The sequence below is a fragment of the Ostrea edulis genome, chromosome 5 (genome assembly GCF_947568905.1).
Source record: "Ostrea edulis chromosome 5, xbOstEdul1.1, whole genome shotgun sequence".
NCBI classification, from domain to species: domain Eukaryota; kingdom Metazoa; phylum Mollusca; class Bivalvia; order Ostreida; family Ostreidae; genus Ostrea; species Ostrea edulis.
Genome location: NC_079168.1, coordinates 93,917,051 through 93,939,791, shown reverse-complemented (window position 1 = coordinate 93,939,791; position 22,741 = coordinate 93,917,051). Strand labels below are relative to the sequence as shown.

The window sequence follows — 22,741 nt, the reverse complement described above, 5'->3', positions numbered from 1 at the left end:
TTACGCAGCGGAAACTTGCTGAAACCTAAGGTCTCTGCACTGTTTCCGCACTACTGAAACTAATCAGTGGCGGATTTAAGCGGGGGACGTAGCCGGCGCCCCCCCCCCCCCCCTAAAATTTTCAAATTTAAAGTAAGGTGTGGTATCTTGTTTAGAAAAATGTACTAAACAATAAAAGAAGCAATAATTTCTTCCACTCCCGAAGCAATAAATGACAAAATCTTTCGATTTCTTGAATTACTTTATTTGGAGAACTTAATTTTTTCCAAAAATCCTACAAATTTGTGTTATTTTACTAATTTCACCTTATTAAGAATGATAGAAAATAATACAAATGACTTAACTAGGAGACATATTTCAAGCCCTATAAAATCTAGGAGCTTTTGGGGGCTTCGCCCCTTGGGCTCCCACCAGGGCTTTGTCCTGGACCCACAGGAGGCCTCAAGGCGGCCCCCAGACCCCCTGCCTCATAAAGTGGCGCCCCTCGTAACAGCAATTCCTGGATCCGCCCCTGCTAATCGCCACCCTAGGTTTACGCAAGATTCCGCGCAGTTTATGCACTACTGAAACTACTTTACAACCTAGGTTTACGCTTCAACTTTTCACCTTAGACATCCTATTAACTCCTTATCGCAATGAAACATGCATTTCTTACCTATAGGAATGTTCGCCGAAGCGTACTGTGACGTCACGATTCGGGCATGCGTGTAAACTGGTTGGCAGAACCAAAAATTGATAATGGCGCTTAGTATGAAGAAGTCTACCGATAACGATATTTTATCAACATATGCGAACTCTTTGTCAGAAGAAGCGAAAAGGAGATATACGGTAAAGTTGCTGTACAACCGTGGTACCTGTTCTCTGCCTGATCCTTACCATTTAACGGAGAATTGGAGCCGAAGCCCAGATACCTGGCCAGATCTGACGTTCGGTGATATTTACCTGTACCTGATCGACACGCCATCTTTGTTTACAAAGGAGTCTATGAAGGCCTACAAATCATTAGATGCTTACAAGTATGGGACAATATAAATGCATAATTACGATAGTTGTTCTTTTAAATAATTCCTAATGGAATTCATGACTAACGTATAACTTAGTACAAGTATGAAAACTTTAAACAGATTTTTTGATAAAATCAACCTATTTATAAAAGATCACGTGTTTTTCTATATTTGGTCACTTTACCTGTGACGTGTTACATAGGCGTGCAAACTTCTTTATATAGATATATACCGGGCGCATATCATTCTAATATTTTACTTCAATACTTGGATAAAATAGGTATTTAATGATATTTTTTGTGTGTTCAGGTACGTATTGAGTGGACATGTGCAGGAAGTGATCTCTCATCAGATTGACGAGAATTGTCCATATATGACATTAAAGACCAAAGTAACACCTTCACAGAGAGCCAGAGACAAACCCCACGAACCATGGGTGTATTTGGAGAAGGCCAGTGGATCAGTGTACTGTGCACACTGCACATGCATGGCAGGGTATGATTTAAGATAAATTGAGGTTTGAAATAAATTGCATATACTGTATTAGTTATGTATTGTTTACACACATTGACATTTCTTTGTATAATTTAATGAATTGTGATTGTAAGTACTCTTTAAAATTTAATTCATAAAGCTAAAATATTCTAAATTTCAAAATTGTCAGCGTTAGTTTACTGGATATTTGCAATGCATTGAGAATCATATGATTATTCCAGACTTGGAGAAGTTTGCAGTCATGTGGCAGCGTTGTTGTTTGAAGTGGAGATGGCAGTGAAGATGGGCTTAACAAAGTCTAGTTCTACCAGCAAGGCCTGTCAGTGGAATTGCACATTTCGAAAGGAGGTAAATTTGCTAATAATGTTTTTTTCTTTGTTCCTATTGTCACAAACCACAATGGAAATGAAAAATTGACATTATTTATAGTTTGGATTAGCAAACTTGTCAGTTGTTTTACATTTATCTAGATACAGGTAAATAGAATGTATTGAATACATGTCAAATATGCAACATTTCTTTCATTTTTAAGGTGACACCAGCCACAATTACAGAAATATACAGCCAAATAAAGGGAAAACGGACAAAGGAAATTGATTCTGTCCAAGCACATGGCTCAGCACCTCTTCCACCACAAAACATTCTTCAAGAATTGTACGCCATCGCACCAAATGCTGCCTTTTTCACTTCCTTGAGTGGAATGACATCAGTGACTGATCAAGTTGAACCAAAATATCCAAAACTATTATCTACCTTAAGACAAGATGACATTGAAGGCAACATTCCCGATTTGTGTGAAGTATACCAGTCATACTCAGTGTCTGCCAGCCAAGTCAGCAACTTGGAAAAAGCAACAAGAAATCAAAGCATTAGTCCTTTGTGGTACCAGCACCGAATGGGAAGGATCACTGCCTCTAAAGCCCATGACGTTCTTGTGAGGAGAGACTCAACTTCACCAGATAACTTGGTAAGACGTGTAGCTGGTTACAGCGTGTATGACTTGTCCAAGAATACTGCTGTGAAATGGGGTATAGATACTGAAGAGGAGTGCAGGCAGGCATTTGCCAGTCATCAAAAAGGAAACCACCTGAACTTCAAATGTCAGTTATCTGGATTTGTGATTGATCCTGCCCACCCCTTCTTAGGAGTTAGTCCAGATGGCATGATAAGCTGTGATTGTTGTGGGAAAGGTGTTTTAGAGATTAAGTGCCCCTATAAACACAGAGATATTTCAGTTGAGGAGGCAGCACAGAAGGATGGAGACTTCTGTCTTGACAAGTCGTTACAGTTGAAGACAAGTCACAGATACTTTACCCAGGTACAGATGCAGATGTGTATTACGAAATGCCAGTATTGTGACTTTGTAGTTTTCACCAAGTGCCAACCATCTGCAAGCATGGTGATAGTACGAATTTTTTGGGATGAGCAGTTCTGCAGAACATTGCTGGACAAATGTGAGAGGTTTATGAAAACCCATGTCCTAAAGGAACTGTTAACAAGGCAGTTGGAGGAACAGCCCACATCCTCTGTCCAAGGCGCACCTGACAACAACAACGGAGAGAGGACCACTTGGTGCATATGCAAGGAGCCTGAGTATGGTCGAATGATTGAGTGTGAAAGTGAAGGATGTGTGTACCAATGGTTTCATTACCCATGTGTTAACATTCGACGCAAACCCCGTGGTCAGTGGTTCTGTGCAAGTTGCAATACATGACTGCAAATTGACTAAGATATTGTTCTCAATTGACGTATAGTTTTCATGATTGTTTTCTTCTTTTATTTGCTTATTTCCTGTTCTGTAGCAAATAAAATGTATTTTATTCCTTTTTATTGACTTCACTCTGATGCAGTGGTTATCATATGACTGACATTTGTCATATTAAAAATGGTTGTCATCCTCAAACATATTTCTTATATCCATATGAAGAACTTTAAATGTAAATCAATATTTCAATGGTTTAATAAGTGGAATAAATCACAACTTTAAATAAAAGGGTTGTAATGCAACAGAATTGATCATACAGATGTCTGAAAGTTCATTTCCAACTTTGAAGTACAATTCTTCACTCCCAATGTTTAAATAAAAAAAGTCAATGCAGAAGGAAATTTCAATTTACATCTAGACAATATAATATTAGTCTTCTAAGTTGATACATTATGCCACTAATTTTGGTTGAAGATTGCATACTGCAGCACAAATAGTTAAAATACTGTCAGCATGAGGCACCATGTGCATACTCAAGTTAGTGCTCAGAATATTGAAATTCTTGATCCTCTCAATGGCTCTCTCTACATGTATCCTTACATGTGCAATTTTCCGTGTTTGTTCAACATCTCTTGCCGAGAGCTGAGTTTTCCCTCTGGTAAAGGCAGGAATCACAAGGGTTGCTCCATGATTTGCTAATTCCTCCGCTATCAAAAAGCCCCTGTCTGCCATCACTTGGTCACCATACTGGAGTTTGTCAAGATATCCACTTCGCAACGTAATGACTTTGTCTGATGTCCTTCCACCAAATGCTCTTGAAACATATGATATAGCACCTGTTGGTGTAATAGACACTAAAAACTTTATGGTGTTGCTATGTTTGTAATTGGACCATGTTTGTGCTCTTGTTGTAAGGTGTCCTGGTCGCTGAATAAAGACTTCGAAGCAGTCAATGATACTACAGCACTTCGGATATGAAGATTTGAACACAAAGGGCATATTTTGGATCAATGTTTGTTTTTCTGGCCACTGAATCAGAAAACACAGTTTCTTTGCTATAATGGGTAGACTTAAATTGAACATATCTGAAATTGTAGTCAACGACACATTAAAACGATAAGCCAAGTCCTGGTGTTGTAGGTTTAGTCTAAGCTTCATTAAAATGCACAATAGAACACTTTTAGCTGACATCACTTTGCTTGTAGGCAGGTCACTGTTCACATATGAAAGTAGCCACATAAATAAAGTAACTGACGGAATTCCTGTGTGAAATTGTAGCTTGCGGTCACTCCCTGTCACTTGCTCCTCAAAGCAACTCTTTCCCACCTGTTCTTTGAGTGCTTTGTTCTCCACCTGAAGTCTTTCTAATTCACAATAAAGTTGTTTATTTTCCAGGCGAAGTTCAGCAATTTTCTTCTGACAATTGTCATGCTGAGATGCATTTGATGGACCTGAAATGCAATGAGTCAATGAATATATGCATGTAGAAATGAGTCCCACAGGTCTTTTCAATCACCTGAGTATCAGATAAATTATTAAATAATAGTCTGAAAGGCTACGAAATTTATCATAATTTTCCTGTTCCGCATAATTTTAAGCTCTTTAATACTCAGCAGCAGTACTGTATATCTATAGAACAATTTAACAATAAAATAGAGGTAAATTCAAGTAGTACAAAAGCACTAGTGATAATGCCAACTTTGACTCCACCCTGGAATCAGAACGATAATAAAATGAACACTTTTCTACACATGACTATGCATTTAGCTTACCTTGCAGGTTGTAGAGAAGCATATTTTTAAATATTGATAATTTTGAAATTGTACATCTTATACATTATATTTAATCTATTAAAATGTTATAAGCACTTTTATTCAGAAAACATACTGAAACTTACAGTCAATGGGTAGATCTGGATCTGATACTGGCATGTTGAGATTTTCCTTGCAGGATAAATCCAAAAGGGCAGAAGCTACTTCAATATGCTGTCTCTCTGTTTCACGCTTTTCTGCTCTCAAGTATCTTGCCTTTCGTAGGTCTGGATTTTTCTGTCTGATTGTGTCATATCCCATATTCACAGATGGCACATAATCAGGAGATGACAGATCATTGCTCTTCGAACCTGAAATTAAGATTATAATGAATCATTTATGCATTTCTTTTTACAAGTATGAGTTGTTCCCAATTGAATCTTCATTGAGTACAATTTAGCCCCCCCCCCCCCCCCTTATGTGAGTGACATTGATCATCTTTTATTTTATACATAAATAAAGATATAAGGTATATTGGATAAATCCCTCTAATGTTGATAGTATGACATACTACAGCTGTATTAGGACTAGATGAGAAGAATGTAAGATTTTAACAGTTATGAATATTGAACTCATGTAAACATCAGTGCTGCTTGATGCTCCCCACTTAACAATTCAAATGATATTGATATGGGGTTTTAGGCAAATTGTGTTGATAAATACTCCACCCCATCCTTCTCACAATTCAAGATTTTAATGATCGGGCAAAATCCGTTCTCTCTGTTTACTTGTCACCCCCCCCCCCCCTCAATTCCCGGTGCTTGGTCTTAACATTCTTGTATGAATACACATCTAACCTGTACATATATGTATCAATAAGTTAAGGTCCAAGCATATGTGTCTGTTTACTTCTAAATGAATGTATATATTGTACATACCAGTAACAAAATGCAGATAGCAAACACGGTCGTGGTCCGCTGGTTCCCATGGTTTACCACTGATGTGTTGACGCTTAATTGCAGATATCCAGAGCTCTCTTCTTGATTCTGGCTTCTTGGGTATGCGGTAAAAGCTTTTCGGACTACTCTTATCAAATCGATTAGCACAGCCTATTACACAACATGATACAACCATCGTTTTGCTCGTGTTTACTCAGCATTCGGCCATTAAACTTTCAAATGTTTTGCCCAAACTCCCCGTCGAGGCCTCATTACGTCACCTACGAATAGACCTCTCCTATGTGACGCACCACAATATACAGATTTGTATATTGTGAGTCCGCGATTATCACGTAGACAAATTACACTAAAGAAGTAGTTCGCAGTTAAAAGTTTGAAGATATTAATATTAAGAGCATTAATATAAAAGTATGGATTTTATTTTAAACATAAAATGATCAAAAGATCATTAAAAAGTAGGGAGACTATGTTCAAATTATTGTGTAAAGTAATGAACTTGATGTTTACGTTCTTGTTTTGAAAGTTGTTTACGTTTGACGTTATGGTTTTTCGTCATTCTACAGTGACGTCACAGTATACGCGGCCTAAGAAATCGCTATCCCATAATGCCTAAGTGGAAGAGTTTGGTTTGTGAGCAAACGAACTCTGGTGGAAGTTTGATGTTTTGCCAACCAGTAAGTCACGTGACTGATTTCTGACGTCACGGCGAAAATCCCTATACATGGTGCACGCAGGACACTTAAGGTAACGAATGAACTCGGTATGATAATGAGATCATAATGAGCTGATACGTCATGACAGTTGCCCCGCCTTGATCAATCCATATTTGGATACATTTACACAAACTCTATTTTTAGGATCATATAAAAATATATCGGAATATTGCCTTTATTCTACGCTTAAAATTAGTCAAATTTCCCTGATTTGACAACACATCACAAGGCATTATGATGAGAAATACCCTGGTGAAGTTTGTCGTATGGTTGGAATCAGCGTCTAAAATACGCTTACTAGGCACATGGCAAAGACGACGTTCAGAAGATGTCAGTTGTAGAACTTTGAAATCGGAAAAAACAAGGTAAATTCTTGTAATTGAAATAATGATGTATGAATACCTGAAACCAAGGTTGTCAACAATGAAAGTAGACAACATTTACTGTGTTATATACATTGACTCAATACTTTAGAGGTAGTATATACATAGTTTGATGTTCTTTGTTTACATACTGCACACGTCATTCGTAGCATTAAGTGCACACACGCAAGATATATGGTAGAGAACTGATGCTCAAATGGTACCAGTTGTTTGGTTTTTTTTATTCATATACACATGATTTACATGAATACAGGCGGGTATCTAGGCAGTAAATTCCACAGGCACCTGAGAAATGGACACTACTCCCCCCCCCCCCCCCCTCCCCCCTCCTTCTTTTGATTTTTTTTTTTTTTTGCGATGCCGATGTGTAGCGTATTGGGTGCACACACGCAAAATATGCCTATATGTTAGAGAAATGATGCTCAAATGGTACCAGTTGTTGTTTGTTTATATAAACATGAGTACAGGCGGGTATCTAGGCAGTAAACTCCACAGGCACCTAAAGTATGGATATTACATGACCCCCCCCCCCCCCCCCCACACTCTTTTGATTTTTTTTTCTTGTTATACTTTCTCTGAAATAAGTCGATTTCCTGTCTATCTCATCCTTCTTTCGATTCATGTAATCCTTTCACGCTTTTTGTAAGCTTCTACCGGTATGATTTAATTTATTTATTGATTCACCAAGCATGTTGGCATACAATCATGTTACACAATGATGAGATATGTATAATGATGACAAACTAAATACTAACAGTTCATATGCATATATGTAAAAACGTGTATATATATTTGGCATGTACATATGACATCTAACTGTATATATAATTTAGTATTGCAAGTATAACAGCCTATGATTTATTACAAAATTTGTACTCAATTTTTTTATACCCGTACAAGGCCACTCTCTAAAGCTTACAAAAAGTGTGAAACGATTACAATACTTTTAAAAATCGAAAGAGAAATGAGTTCGACAGGGAATCAACACATTTCAGATTTATCGCTGCAAAAATTATTTTCAAAAAGGGGGGAGGGTGGCTAGTATCAGTGCATCAGGTACCTGTGGTAATATCTTCTACAAACGCACGTGTAACGACATTAATTTTCATGTGCTAGATTTACAGTCACATATAATTTTATCAAGTGACATACAAAAAAAAAAAAAATAAACTTGGAATATTTTCGCTTACATTACAGTTTGAATAAATGGAAGAAAAATAAAAGACCCTGAATGCATACTGATTGCCCACATTTTTTATGTGTATTTGAGACCCTTCTCCAATACATTGAATGTTTGCAGCATATGTATTTATAATATGAGATAATGCTATTTACAGATGTGCATGATACCAACAAGAATATGAACTTTTCAAAGAGCATATTTCCAATTTTCCACATCTCTAGACCAGTGACCACAAATGTACATACAAGGTAATTTTTACAAACTTTAAGTAATCCAATCAGGCACTGGATATACATAAATATAGGTATTATTTACATCTAGTCAATATTGATTTCTTCAAAATGATAAATTAAAAGAAAATTCATATGAAGCATGTTTTGATATTGCTGTATGGTATGGAATTTGAATGTTTTTATGTTATAATGCACATATAAACTTGAACACTTAGACCTACAGTACTGTGTTTTAAATATTTTTCACTGGCAACTTTCTTCTTTGTTCCATTTAGTACCCACAGATGACAGCCATATTGACTCCAGTGGATAATATTTACCTCCATCAGCTGGTTACTACACTGTACATAGTGGTCAAACCAGGATATCCACTAATTGCTTTCAGTGATGTGAATTGTCATCTACATTTGTGCTTGTGAACTTTAGTAAACTGTCAAGTTTTAATATGAAGAAAATGACTGCTCAAAAAGCATCTAATCTTGTGTTCTATGAATGTTTTCAATTAAACACAAAACAAAATGAGAAATAGTTTTATTGAAACTTAATTGAAATTCACTTTGAATTACTTTGCATTGACTGAGTACTTCAAATTTAATCGTTCTACATTTTCATGGTCAAGTGATAAAAAGTATTTGAGAGTGTGTGTGTGTGGGGGGGGGGGGGGGGGCATATGAAGTAAAAAGATTGACACCCAATTGGTGAACTAGATATTTTACACACTGCAGCCACTTATCTTTATTTTCAATGATGACTTAAGAATATTTCTTAAAAATGGAAAAAAATATACCCCCTCCCGAAGTAGTGGAGGAATATGTGTCGCTTCTGGTTTTCCGGTAGCTTTGAAGTTGTCACCTTAAACTATTTCTAAACGAAATTCAACTCGGGTCGTTAAGTATTCCCACGGATTTTTTATATACACAGTGATATAATACAAATATTCATTGTAGAACAAGATATATATATACCCCCCCCCCCCCCCATCATTATGTATGTTTCGTTGCAAGAGCAGATGCTGCATGGGTCCAGACTCCTACCCAACCCACTCAACTTGAAAAGTAATAACTCCATGACATTTTAATTGTTTTTAAAACTATCAAATTAAGTTATCCCCTTCCCTAAACTGTTTCATTGCAAGAGCAACATGGGTCCAGATATAGACAACCACCCTTCAACAGTGTTTCATGAAAACATGCATGTAGTGTGTCATATTTTTGTATATAATCTACATCTATTTAATAGATACTGCATGTTTGTAACCTTGTTTAGACCCCCCCCCCCCCCCCCCCCCCCAATGCAAGGATTGACACCCGAGACTATATTCCTGGATCAGCGCATGATTTTCACCGCGAATCGTCAGTTACAAATTACGCACTGAGTTTGATATGTTATTTTAAAAGCTCAGAAATATAAGCACTTGCTGTACTAATGGCTATCACATATGATGTGTTCGAGGTAACGCAGAGAATTCAACACCGCACCGATCTCTGTGAAATTAAATGCATACTTCTTTGCATCAGATTAAATTTTCAATAGATAGATAGATACTGGTGTGTTATTGTATTCATACCAAAGCAAAGAAATATTTTTTAATATATGTAATACATATATTACACACTTGTTTAAAACAATCACATTGAAGGAATTATTTCGTTTTAGGCCTAGATCGAAGGTAGATATAGTGCATGTATATTTATGTGTGTAGTCTGATTAAAACCATCTCCCTTCTAATGGTCCCTGACGACGATAGGGTAAAAAAAAAAGGGGGGGGGAGTAATCAGACTGTCATTCATTCATGAGGTTTAAGATTGGAATCTAAACAATCTGATTGTAAACAGATCTTTGATCCGCTCCGTTATTATTATGTCGTTACAAACGTACAATGTTTGAATACAAACTAGAGTTGAAAATGTTTCTGAAATTAGTTGTTAAATATAGCTGTCTTGGTTACTGGGAGTACAAGATCAACAGTCCGGTACAATACATTTATTACCAAACTGTTAACAGGCACTGTTCCATTGGTGCCCCTGTAATCAAGTCAACAATTCATGAATACCTTTTTTACTGAACACTTCATACAATTAATTGTTTTCATTTATATAATCATTCTATTCTAACCTCTCTGCATTAGCATAAAACATTCAGAACAACTGGATCCTACATGCACATGTGTTTTATACTTGCATACTGTACTTACTAAACTATAATTAATATACTGATTTGATTACAATTTCATTATGTATTCACACAACACACTTATCCGCTGTTTCAGAAACTGATGTGTGAAGCAGTTGGGTTATTTTATTGTATATATCAAGTTGTTAATCTAAATCTTGTCTGCAATCAGTATTTCATATATAATTATAGATATGTTTAGTGCAGAAGTGTGAACTCTGATAGTATTAGTGATTCTGAATGATTGGTTTTTATTCCCATTGCTGTACATGCCCCCCCCCCCCCTTTCCCAAGGAACCTTGATTGGCGAATAAACAAGAGAGAGAGAGAGAGAGAGAGAGAGAGAGAGAGAGAGAGAGAGAGAGAGAGAGAGGGAGAGAGAGAGAGAGAGAGAGAGAGAGAGAGAGAGAGAGCGCGTTAAAAGATTAAAACTAAGGTAAATGTTTCTTGGTTAAAATACATTGGTTGTCCTGAGTACATGTATTATGTATATATTTACAATACATAATAAATTGTAATTTTCCCGCTGTGTTACTTCCCTTTCCAGTATCTAATTTTGGATCAATAGTCTACATCAGTGCTGCGTTTGAATATTAATTAGATAGCGTGTTTACATGAATATCGAAGATAAAACTGGATGACGGTAAGAGGAAAATAAATGTATTGTGATACCATGAGATTATTTGAAAGCTTTGAACAAGGCTTTATCTAGAAATCACTGTCCAAATCTTGAAATATTCTTGAACAATACACTGAACTCGAAAAAAAACCACAAATAAACAAAGTGCAGGGGTAGGTTTTCATCTTGCGGGCCATTTTTAACTTATTTGCATGCGGATGATGCAATTTGGACAGTGAATACTCGATTCTGTGAAACTTATACATTTCTATCATGTCATGTTTTTATTGGTTTATGTACAACTGGCTGTGCGCCGTGTCGATTTATGATCATCTATTTGCGTCTTGTATAATCTGGTCAAATGACGTCATATGACCCTTGACATCTTACGTAAACATGCGAAGTGAAAGTACAGGAGACGTATATATGTTGTAGTACTTGAAAAGTGTCTTTAGTTTTGTAATATTAATAAATGAACTACACCCAAAACAATAGGATATAAAACTTCATTTTTCTGATTAATTCTTACACATGACCTTAAGTCACACCATGTAAATCCCACATTAAATAAAATTCGCTATTTTCGAAGCTGTTACAAAGGTCATCATTTCATATTTACCTTCTCAACACTGAAGAGTTCCTATATACTATTTCATTACAGTTTGCACCATTGGAAATACAGAACAATTACTTTGTACAAAGCATAGAAATGATCAAAGTAATGAGAATCGCTAGGCTTTGCTTGTAATGATGGAGTATGGATATACAAGTTATGATAGTACTATTAACATATCAAAACAAAATGTTCAATAATTTGCTGCAATTACTAAGTAAAGGAAAGGATAGAATAATGAAGTTTGGAACACTTTTCTAAACAATTATAAATGCATGCTTTACTGTATTTAAGATGGGGATTTCCTTATTACATATTTTTCAAGAATGGAAAAAATGAAAATGTTCTATAGTAATTCATATTGTTATTCGACTTAGTTCGATCCTTATTGTAAAAATGATTTATAATGCAATGGGACTGGTAACGTTGAATTAATGAAATGACCGCATTTTACATTGATGTACATATTATGCATAAAACGTTTGCTGGAATAAATTACAAACTCGTTTTGATATGTGAAAAGTGCACCTTTTTATTAAATGACAGCCAAGAAGAACAATATTTGGTTTTTCCTTCACATAATGTTACGACACAATACCACTCAGAGAAACATTAAGAACCCTTAACCCAAAAGAATTTTCATTCCTCAGATAAAATGTCAGAAATATGTCTCATTATTTCATCTCAATCAAATGTAATTGTATTTCTCGACACACTCAATTATTTTTCAGCTATCTGGTGGCGCCCAGTTTTTTATTGATGGAAGAGAGAACCCAGATACAATGTACACGGCACAGGGGCTAAACCCGTTTTGGGCCCGAACTCTGTGATACCATAAATATAGAAAGGGGTCTAACTCTGACACAGATAAAAATTAACCACTCGCTTCAAATGCCTAAAAATCTTAAACTAGGTAAGCTATGCGTAATTTGTCGTTTTCCTTGCATAGATTAATGTTTTAACTACTTGCATGCCAAATTTCAAGTCACTGGTTCTTAAATTAACAAAGATATACGTCATCGTTCTCTCGATTTCACTTGTTTATTTTTACTAGGACATTTACCGGTCCAGGTCACGGAGTCGTTTCTCGCCTATGACAGCAGCGAAATTCAGACTAGTATGGAAGATTTCGGACCTGTCAATTAAAATTTCACATCAATTATACGCTACTTACTTCCTCATATTTTGATAATGTTCTTCGTGTAGACGTTACACGACTTATTTTTCCTCAGCGGCATCAACTGTTGACAAGATCTGCCATTTTAATGAATACACTAAATACCCGATAGACTTAAAATCCCAAATACCTTAAAACTGATCAAAACATTATTCTTGTGATATTGCACTTAGAGAAGGAAATTGAACATTATTTCTTTGCTTTTTTAATTTTTTGTTTTTGTTTATTCTATTTCATTTAGATTATTATTACCCACTCCCCCCTTCTTTAAAGTTTTAGACATTTCGGGTATTTTGTGTATTCATTAAAATGGCAGATCTTGTCAACAGTTGATGCCGCTGAGGAAAAATAAGTCGTGTAACGTCTACACGAAGAACATTATTAAAATATGAGGAAGTAAGTAGTGTATAATTGATGTAAAATTTTAATTGACAGGTCCGAAATCTTCCATACTAGTCTGAATTTCGCTGCTGTCATAGGCGAGAAACGACTCCGTGACCTGGACCGGTAAATGTCCTAGTAAAAATAAACAAGTGAAATCGAGAGAACGATGACGTATATCTTTGTTATTTTAAGAACCAGTGACTTGTAATTTGGCATGCAAGTAGTTAAAACATTAATCTATACAAGGAAAACGACAAATTACGCATAGCTTACCTAGTTTAAAGAGACACTACAGCTCATTTTGCGCAAAAATCATGAAATGACAATTTTCCTAGCGCTTTCTCTATTTTTGTTACATTGTTGAAAGTATGAACTTTGCGAAAATAACACTTATCTAAATTTAAAAATTATCGTTTTAACGTAAAAATTAATACTTTTTGATGGCCTATACAAAAAATATCGAGTCTCCTCCTTTCAGTCTTCAGACGCATGCGCATAGACAGTAAACAGTGCAGCATGTCGTCCAGTGAGAGAAAGTGTAGTTGATAGATCTAGAATTTTGAAAGATTCTGTGAGAAAAGAGGTAAAAATAGAATGAGATAAAACTCATACGTGAAATAAAATTTACCTTGGTATCAGTTTGACCGTTGGAAAACAAAGAGCTCGGAGAAACCCATGTAACTCAGTGGCGGATCTAGGATTTCCGAACGGGGTGTGAAAGTCAAAGATTAGCCACAGTAATCAGTCATTCTGGTGCAAAATTTGGATTTTCATTCACAATCTGGCGTAAAAAGGGAGGGGGGAATCCTTAGCCCCTGTGGTACCCGGGAAGAGACCACCGACCTTCCAAAAGTAAACTGGGAAACTTTCTCACTTACCGGCGCGAGCGGGATATAAAACATTGAAATCAAATTTCTAAATTGAACAGTCAATACTGTTCCCTGTTTCTAATTATACACACTACTGTACTATATAATATCATTTCATTTGATAATAACTGACACATGTACATATGACTTTGTAATTCCTGTTTTATAGATGTGTTCAATCCAGGAACCCCTGGCATTAAAATGTGGTACTTGATAATAAAAGAAAGAAAATTAGGGTCTCTTTCTCTACAGCCCAGTAGCTAAGTACTTCGTTACTAGCTTGAAAATACGGATGTATATTTAATTGCTGATAAAATTTAGAAATTCATTTCAAAATTAAGGATTATCTCCCTCATGCATAGCTCTTATCCTTAGACGAATTTGACTCCACTTTTGGCGCGCTGTTTTTCCCTAAAATAGCTCTAGCAAGTTTATAGTTATTTCGGATTTCAAACATTTCGGTTGAGCATCACTGAAGAAACATTAATTGTCGAAATGCGCATCTGGTGCATCAAAATTGGTACCGTATAAGTTTTACATCTATATAATTTTGAATGCTTTTCAAATGATTCCAAAATAATATTGTGATTTTCTTTAATTTTCATATAAAACTCCATTCTTCTTATTTTACTAGAACAAAGAAAAAAAATCTTAATTTTATATTGGTTTTGTAGGATAATTGTATCAAATTTGAATATCATATAACGTTATCTCTAAATTAAAAGTTAGAGTCTAAATATGTTAGCTTAGTATTATAGCATAATACCAGTAGAATTGCTATACCACAACACACTTTGAACGAAAGTTTAATACACAACAACGTCCACAGGTCTCATCACTGTTTTCAATTTCTTATCAATACAGTGAATACATGTATGATAATGTGACATATCAACAGAGGTAGATTCATTTCGTGCACAGTCAACAGTTGATATTGTTAATAGGGGCTGTAAGCTCGTAAACGAGATGACGCGAGATTTGAGTACTTCCGGTGACAAACAAACCTTTATGGTTTGCATGAAATCATACAAGTTGGAATATCCTGCAGTTTTTATCGTTTTTCGGTCGATGCAAAGAAGTTAACGTTATGGGGAAAGTTGGAAAACTTGGAGAGGGCTATATTATTGCAGCTAGAACCTGATAAATGTAATATATACATCATTTTCAAAAAGAAGTGATAATATTTAATATTATATAACAATAAATTATTGTTTTACAAAGTGGATTCATTGAGATTCGGTTGGTACTTGGTGAATAGGGGGTTATAATTTGATAGTTAACATGATACCTTATGTTTAAAGTTCGTACAACTGTATTGATGATTTACTGGGAATATATTTATTTTTTCTATCCTCTCTCCCTAAACCAGTTTCAAATTGTATAAACACACCTTTGTGAATAGAAAAATATTAGTTTATACTAAATTCAGGAATGTGGCTTTAACTTAAGACTTACAATAACTTCCTTGAGATAAAGAGAAACATTTTGCATGAAAGATTTTTCTTCCATTTTTTTTTTATTTAGGTTAGATGGATCGATGCTATTGAGACTAATCTCTTGAAATATTCCCGGACACCTTGATAACATACAGTTCCTGTAAGTGATGACATACCGTCAAAGCCGTGACTTGTGTAACACCGAATGGTGCAATCACGTATTTTTCAACTTTGAATACAGGATCAACATGTGCTTCACAGCAAAGTTCCTGCAAAACCCACGACTGGAACACGGTTTAGGTGTTCACTATCTGTGATCAATTACTACAAGGTGTGTCCATAAACATTCCAGCTTTTTTATCCTTAAGAGGACAGTTGGCTCATAAAAAGGTTGAGCTGTCGAGACGGCTAAAGAAAGGATAAGATCCACATTCCAGCAGTTTACGAGCCAATATCAACCAAGATAAATATGTGCATGAAAGCGAAGATAACGAACAGTGATCAATTTCATATCTCCTATAAGCAATACAAAATAGAGAGTTGGGGAAACACGGACCCCTGGATATACCATGCCTAGGAGGAGTAAGCATCCCCTGTCGACCGGTCACACCCGCCGTGAGCCCTATATTTATATATTAATTAATAACTGTTTATTCAACCGTAATATTTTTTGAAGATTTTTCTCGAGTGGCTGTTAAGTACAATGCTCTACATGTTCATATCTTCGGGAATTAAGCATTCGTTTTGGGTTTTTTTTAAATATCATTTTCTTTATTTATTATTAATTTTTACTCATCCTGTATGAATAAAATAAAACTTGTGTGTCAAATAGCTTAGCATAAATAAAAACTGTACTACTTCTTTACACTGTGTACCGCTTTATCTATCGTTATCTGTGCTTCAGAGAAAGGACTCTTTATCAGGTACAACATCTCGAGTTTCTGGTGACTAGTAACACATCACGTGTTGGCAGGAACAGGAATAGACCATGGAGACTCGTGCAGCCAAAATCCCTAGATGTATTTAATTATTTTTTTAAATACACCAATATGTGAATAACTCCTCAGTCCAGTAAGACATTTATATGTCCTCATTATTTAGTAGATCACTCCCAATGATTCATCTATAACTGTTAGTAACATTTTTGTATTACTTGAACCACTAGTATATACCACACGCATGAGAAATAATATTACAAAGAAAATATTGGTGACCTCCGAAATTAATTCAAGACTTTTCTGATGCTTAACAATTTTTTTTCCCCTATCTGGCTGTAAACAGGCGTTAATTATTTAGAAGATACACATTCTACAAATTCTTTACCACATTATTGGAAGGAGCAACCACTCTCTCCGGCGTTTGCCTCCTGATATCTTTAGAAAAGAACTGCCCCCTGTACTTTCTTGCTAAATATATACAAACTTAATAAAGCCATAGATAATCAAGTTATCTTAATAATACTGATTTCCCCGAATTGCTTGAATAATAATCATTATTATTTTAAAAAACCTGAGAAACAAACCAGTGAGGTAATAGGCCATAATATAACCAGAACACTCCCTCCCCTCAATTTTAGCTACATCACAAAATTACATGTATCTACTTGAGTTACATTTGTACGTTTAATTATCAACAATGATAGGCCTAGTTGTTTGAATTGAAAGAGAAAAAGTAAATTGAATTAAAAGTATGAATGAATTGTGTAATTATCGAATAATCATTCATGAAGTTGAAGATGAACATATAGTTTGCAGTTACCTGGTTACTTTATACAACTTGTTCTCCATCGACACTTGAAGCACTGTATTGACAATGTACGTCAACTTGTTAAAAACAGTGACATAACAAATGGTTGTGGTACAAAGAGAGAGAGAGAGAGAGAGAGAGAGAGAGAGAGAGAGAGAGAGAGAGACAGAGAGAGAGAGAGACAGACAGACAGACAGAGAGGCAGACAGACATAGAGAGAGAGAGAGAGAGACACACACACACACAGAGAGAGAGAGAGAGAGAGAGAGAGAGCAAAATCAACAGCGAAAAGAACAGAAAAAGAGGTAACAATTGTAACTTTATCTTTTCAATGTTGTTTTCAGGGGGTGAAAACCTCCTATTAATTGGATAGGCTTGTTAAATCATTTCTAAAAGTGATTACCAGAGAATAAACAATAATATTTAAAAGGTTATTTCTTTTCCGGTATTTTATCTTTTTTATTTGTGAAACAACATACTGTCACAGTCGGTGGGGGAGATCTAGAGGGTCTCAGAAAATGACAACTCCGGGGAAAGGGGTAGTATATACAAGCGCTTGCTTGAATAGTAAGTTATTACGATTTTAAAATATGTACATGTACATGCACACACCATGTAAGTATATATGTATAACTTATGAAGTATATGAAACGGTAGAACATAAGGATGACATCCGGTTTTTAATGACATTTCCGCTGCCCTTGTTCATTTTACAAAATGCCGATCATCTCCGTAATATCAACTATGCATACAGCATTATACGTTCCGTTTCATTTTCCATTCCACGTTTTAGCAACACCCGATGATTGTTTACAAACTTCCAAACCAATACAACCCACGCGGATTTTATATCATAGGCTAAGCGTTTCAAAATGTGTCACAAAACATTTCTTGCTATTGCAGCACAAGAATATTCTAAGTACTTTAAAGAAATATGTAATACTGCGTCAGTAATTTGACAGCAGCGCAATTGCATGTGAAGGACATTTTCAATCTCTACCCAGAGTTATTGTTTCTTACTCTATTTGTTCTAAATACTTTATAAATTTGCCGATAGGTGTCGTTGATTGGAAGACTTTTGAGTACTCTACTAATAATTGCTGACGCATGCGCGCCCAGAGACTGAAAAGCAATAAAAAGAAAACTGTGTGATATTTAATCAATATATCTTAAGGCATCCTAAACTATCGGAACTTTTCAGTGTTGAGAAGGTAAATATGAATTGGTGGCCTTTTGCAACAGCTTCGAAAATATCCAACCAGAACATCCCATCAACGTTTGTATAAAGTCTGCAGTATGCTTGGAGGTTGTCATTTCGTATTTCCATATCATTAGAATGAATATCCCTGCATCGACCTGTTTATCGTTTAATCCATGGTTTTATCGTTTAGAAGGCCACACCTAACATACGCACTACCCCCATGCACATGCAATGATGAATCCACAACATCGTGAAAGTTTCATGTCAACACCTAAAATGATATAGAGAAATAATAGGTCGGATACTATATTGTATATTGTATTTAAAATTCTAAAAGATAAACATTAAGCATGTATTGATGTGTTCTGTTGTGATTATGAAATGCAATGTTAAATAACATTGCTCTTTTATGAAAAAAGGAGTCGGGGATAATATGGATATCCCGTGAGACAGGTTTTGCCAGTGTTGACTATGGACGCTATACTAAAATATTTAGTAGGGATGAATAATGGAATATTGTTTTGAAAAGTTTCAGAAATAGTTACTCAATTACTCTCTTAAAGACATACCTGAATGATACTCAACAACAGTAGATGTCTCCTATTCACAGAAAAATGTTAACATGTCTTTGGACCTTCCATTCGATCAAAACATGACATGGTTCTATTTCAGTCAAGCTAGTAGGTTTTCTATTCAATATAAACAATAATCAATTTTGCCAGGCGAAAACTATCCAATCAACGACCAATGGAAGATTTATGGGATAACATACTTTTATAAATATCTAAATAATAGAATAAATCTGCATGCAAATTGTTTCACAAACGTCTGAATTTAAAAAATCATGCTTGTGTGAATTTTCTGCATCGTTTTTCTATAATATGGGAATTTTTTTTATAGCTTCCCTGCGAGCCTAATTCAAAATTGCCTCCCTTTGTTTAAATTTTAAATGTAAATAATCTGTGGGGTGATTTATGTTCTGTTATAATCAAAAGTCTACATTTATTAGAGGTCTAAAAATCATGAAATAAACTCAATACCGGTGTAGCATACAGTCACGCAAACTTTCTTCTGCATTTTTATGATATATTATAAGGTGCCCCTCTTCTGCCTGACCTTTCTCTGTTGTCACAATATGAGCTATAAAGCAAGGGTATATACAAGACTGGACATTCTGCATGTGAGATATCCCAATACATGGAAATGTTTTGAATAATGAACCGAATTTTTTTCTCTTATCAACAAATTAATTTCGCCTCGCAATTGTCAAGGATATTTACACATGTACATGTGCCTCTCAGCACTCTACTTTCATTTATAGTGGTTTCCTAACCACTAGACTCTCAATTTGTACTGAACTAAAACGTTGAAATTCTTATATGATAGCTGAAACACAGGAACTAAATACTAAATTCAAGTAATTGCTAGTTTCTTTTTCACTAACATCTCAGTCGTGATACATGCCAGTATAAATGAAATATTGATTCTACAAATATATAATAAAAATCAACAGTACACATTTGAGGGCTTCTAATTTTGCCGATTGTTGTATGCTTATATCATGTTCATTTGTATCACTTACAAGGTGCATGGATATATATGGTTGAGGATTATCATAATATAGAGATGGTGAAGATATTATCTAATTAGATTTACTTTACTACCAATACCCGATTTCTAGAGTTGTGTAGAGTACATTCCCATGGTACATGTACTTACTGTTGAAATAATGCACATCGAATTGTATTGTTTAGTGTATGCAGATTTTGCAAATGTTGAGGTTTAGATTCAAACATCTAAATAACAGTATATAGACTTTCAGGTTACATGTACTTTCAAGAACTTCATAAGTGTTCATCAGTGCATGTTTGTATTAGATTTCTGAATTCATTTCTGATGTGTGAAACTTTGCATGATTTAAACGTCACTGCATTAAATTCATATGAAAAGATATGCTGATTTCAAAATTAACTAGTCCTGAATTTTGTGAACAAGTACTATATTCGACAAATATTTGCGTACAGGTTAGTGCTCGAATGTTGCAAACATACTAAGTAATTCATCTGCATAATTGAACACAAATAGGAGTGTAGATTACATCGTTACAGGTCAACTCCCTTTCTCTTGGTATTAGAAATGCTTATTCAATCTCAATTATAAAACATAAATAAATCGGCAAGCTAAATGACCACTTATGGTGGTAGATCTAAGTACTATATTTTGTCATAATTGTGTACTATGAACAATGATCTTTAACTGCAAGCTCGTTATGTTCATGTGGATATTATCAGTATTTCTAATGGTCAACCAAAATTTGAATATCAGTTGTTGAGTTATAAGTGAGATACAACACTCGCAATTTTTTGTTGCATGTATGTACCGTAAACAAGGCTCGTGCCATGTATTTTTGTTTTGTTTGTGTTTTTTTTTTTTTTTTTTTTTTTTACAATAGCCTGTTTAATAGAAAATAGCGTATTTAAACAAAATGAGATGTGCCAAACACTAGAAGATATTTAATTGTGTTAAGAATTCACTTATAAATTGACAAAAAATATGCTTAAATCCAAATGTTCACTAGTTTATTTAACCTGTGTAAACAAAAAGATGGCACGAGCCTTGTTTATATCATAACGACTTGTGACCTCTGCATCTCCCATGTACCTTGACTACTGACATTCAAATTTTTGCCGATCATTAGTTATACCTTAGTTAGGCATTCTAAACATTAAAAATCAAAAAAAAAAAAAAAAAAAAAGTGTTCAGCTCAAATCGTGTCCATGTCCCTTTAAACTGTTTGTGTATTTTTTTTAATTCGAATTTGAATTATTTATTGTATATTACTTTTAAAAAACTCCGAATTTTAGTTAAGTTTCAGCATTGCGGAAACCATGGCTTATAGTTTCCACAGCCTGAAACTTGACAGAAACTATATAATCGATTACGAACGGCGTAAATCATACGGGGAACCTCAACTTCAGGTTTCCGCAGACTGAAACTCGACGGAAACTTGTGGAAACTATATAAACGTTTACGCACTGCAGAAACCATATGCGAAACCTCAACGTCAAGTTTCCGCAAGGTTTCCATATGGTTTCAGTTTTGCGGTAACTAGCGTTTTCATCCAGTGACGGTATTTTCAAAAGTAAATTTGAATTTGAAAAAATATTTAAGTGTACTTAAAAAAGCAAGAATAATATTCATTAGATTCAGAACTGCAAATTACCGTTTACCAGTCTAGACTGGGAGATGGTGTGGCACTCCAAAACATGAGAGAATTTGTCATATCTATGACAAGGGTCAAATAGCTGATGAATATCATTATACGAGGGCTGTTCGATTGTTCGATATGTACCGTGTATTGTACCACAGCGCGATAACGCTTTGCACGATTTCTTGCATGATAATACTCTTGAATACCTCTATCCCATATCTTTCCAACGGTTTAAACACGAGCCTTCAGTTCCACATAGTTTTAAACTTATAGTCATTTCAATACAGCCAGTCGTTGACCACTGCTGTAAAATGGTTGGGGAACGGTTTGAGAATATTGAAGAAATTGGAGATTAGTTCGAACAAAACTCGGTCATTCGGTAATGCAGATATTTACTGAATTGAGTTTATGAGTCTGATAAGGTATCTTATGAGACAGTTCGTAGGTGGCGAAAGGAATTTTTGACTGGCACAGAGTCCGTCAAAGATGCAGCAAAATCTGAGCGACCTGTGACTAACAGGCCAGGCAAATGTCTCAAAAGTCAAGGAAATAATTGAAAGTGATGGCAGATACACGATTTGTGATATTGCCAAAGCTGTAGGCATATCGCTATAATAATAATAATAACTGGAACTGTCCTAATGGGACTGATACCCCCCGCGGGGCATATAAGATGATGGGAAATATTTAATGCAAGCACATTGGATATTTTCACATTATCTACAGGGCAATCAATGTGAATGCAGAAGTGTATATTCTACAGTACAACAGTACATGAAATATTAAAAATATGCTTAATATAAACAATGAATACTATTTGGCACATTTTAGGCTGTATGACTGCAAATCCCTGGTCAACTCTTCTGGTCTTTAGTTTATATTCACTT

The 22,741-nt window shown here is 35.2% G+C and overlaps 2 protein-coding genes and 1 long non-coding RNA gene across 4 annotated transcripts in view; 2 read left to right on the top strand and 1 right to left on the bottom strand.

Annotated features, from left to right (window-relative positions):
• Positions 1 to 655: 655 nt before the first annotated feature.
• On the top strand, positions 656 to 3,327 carry LOC125678523 (uncharacterized). The gene is made up of 4 exons (XM_048917030.2): positions 656 to 1,016; positions 1,314 to 1,499; positions 1,721 to 1,847; positions 2,032 to 3,327. The coding sequence occupies exons 1-4, from the start codon at positions 739 to 741 to the stop codon at positions 3,211 to 3,213; spliced, it is 1,773 nt and encodes a 590-aa protein (XP_048772987.2). The 5' UTR covers positions 656 to 738; the 3' UTR covers positions 3,214 to 3,327.
• The window catches only part of LOC125661344 (uncharacterized), a 215,584-nt gene continuing 194,961 nt past the window's right edge, over positions 2,119 to 22,741 (bottom strand). The window contains exons 2-4 of one of the 2 annotated variants that reach the window (XM_056139335.1): positions 5,894 to 6,027; positions 5,102 to 5,326; positions 2,119 to 4,655 (exon numbers count right to left, since the gene is read on the bottom strand). In XM_056139335.1, the coding sequence (XP_055995310.1) occupies positions 3,655 to 4,655; positions 5,102 to 5,276 (1,176 nt within the window). In that variant the 5' untranslated portion in view covers positions 5,277 to 5,326; positions 5,894 to 6,027 and the 3' untranslated portion in view covers positions 2,119 to 3,654. Of the gene's footprint in view, positions 4,656 to 5,101; positions 5,327 to 5,893; positions 6,134 to 22,741 lie in introns of those variants that run through there. The other variant, XM_048893326.2, reaches the window with a different exon arrangement.
• On the top strand, positions 7,983 to 8,952 carry LOC130046694 (uncharacterized). Its single transcript, XR_008795699.1, has 2 exons — positions 7,983 to 8,441; positions 8,702 to 8,952. It is a non-coding gene; the product is annotated as an uncharacterized LOC130046694 (long non-coding RNA).

Bases quoted from the DNA above. Each gene is read 5' to 3' on its own strand.
- LOC125678523 (XM_048917030.2), top strand. From the start codon at position 739: ATGGCGCTTAGTATGAAGAAGTCTACCGATAACGATATTTTATCAACA. The intron at 1,500-1,720 runs GTATGATTTAAG...TGATTATTCCAG, and splicing joins CACTGCACATGCATGGCAGG to ACTTGGAGAAGTTTGCAGTC. The intron at 1,848-2,031 runs GTAAATTTGCTA...TTCATTTTTAAG, and splicing joins ATTGCACATTTCGAAAGGAG to GTGACACCAGCCACAATTAC.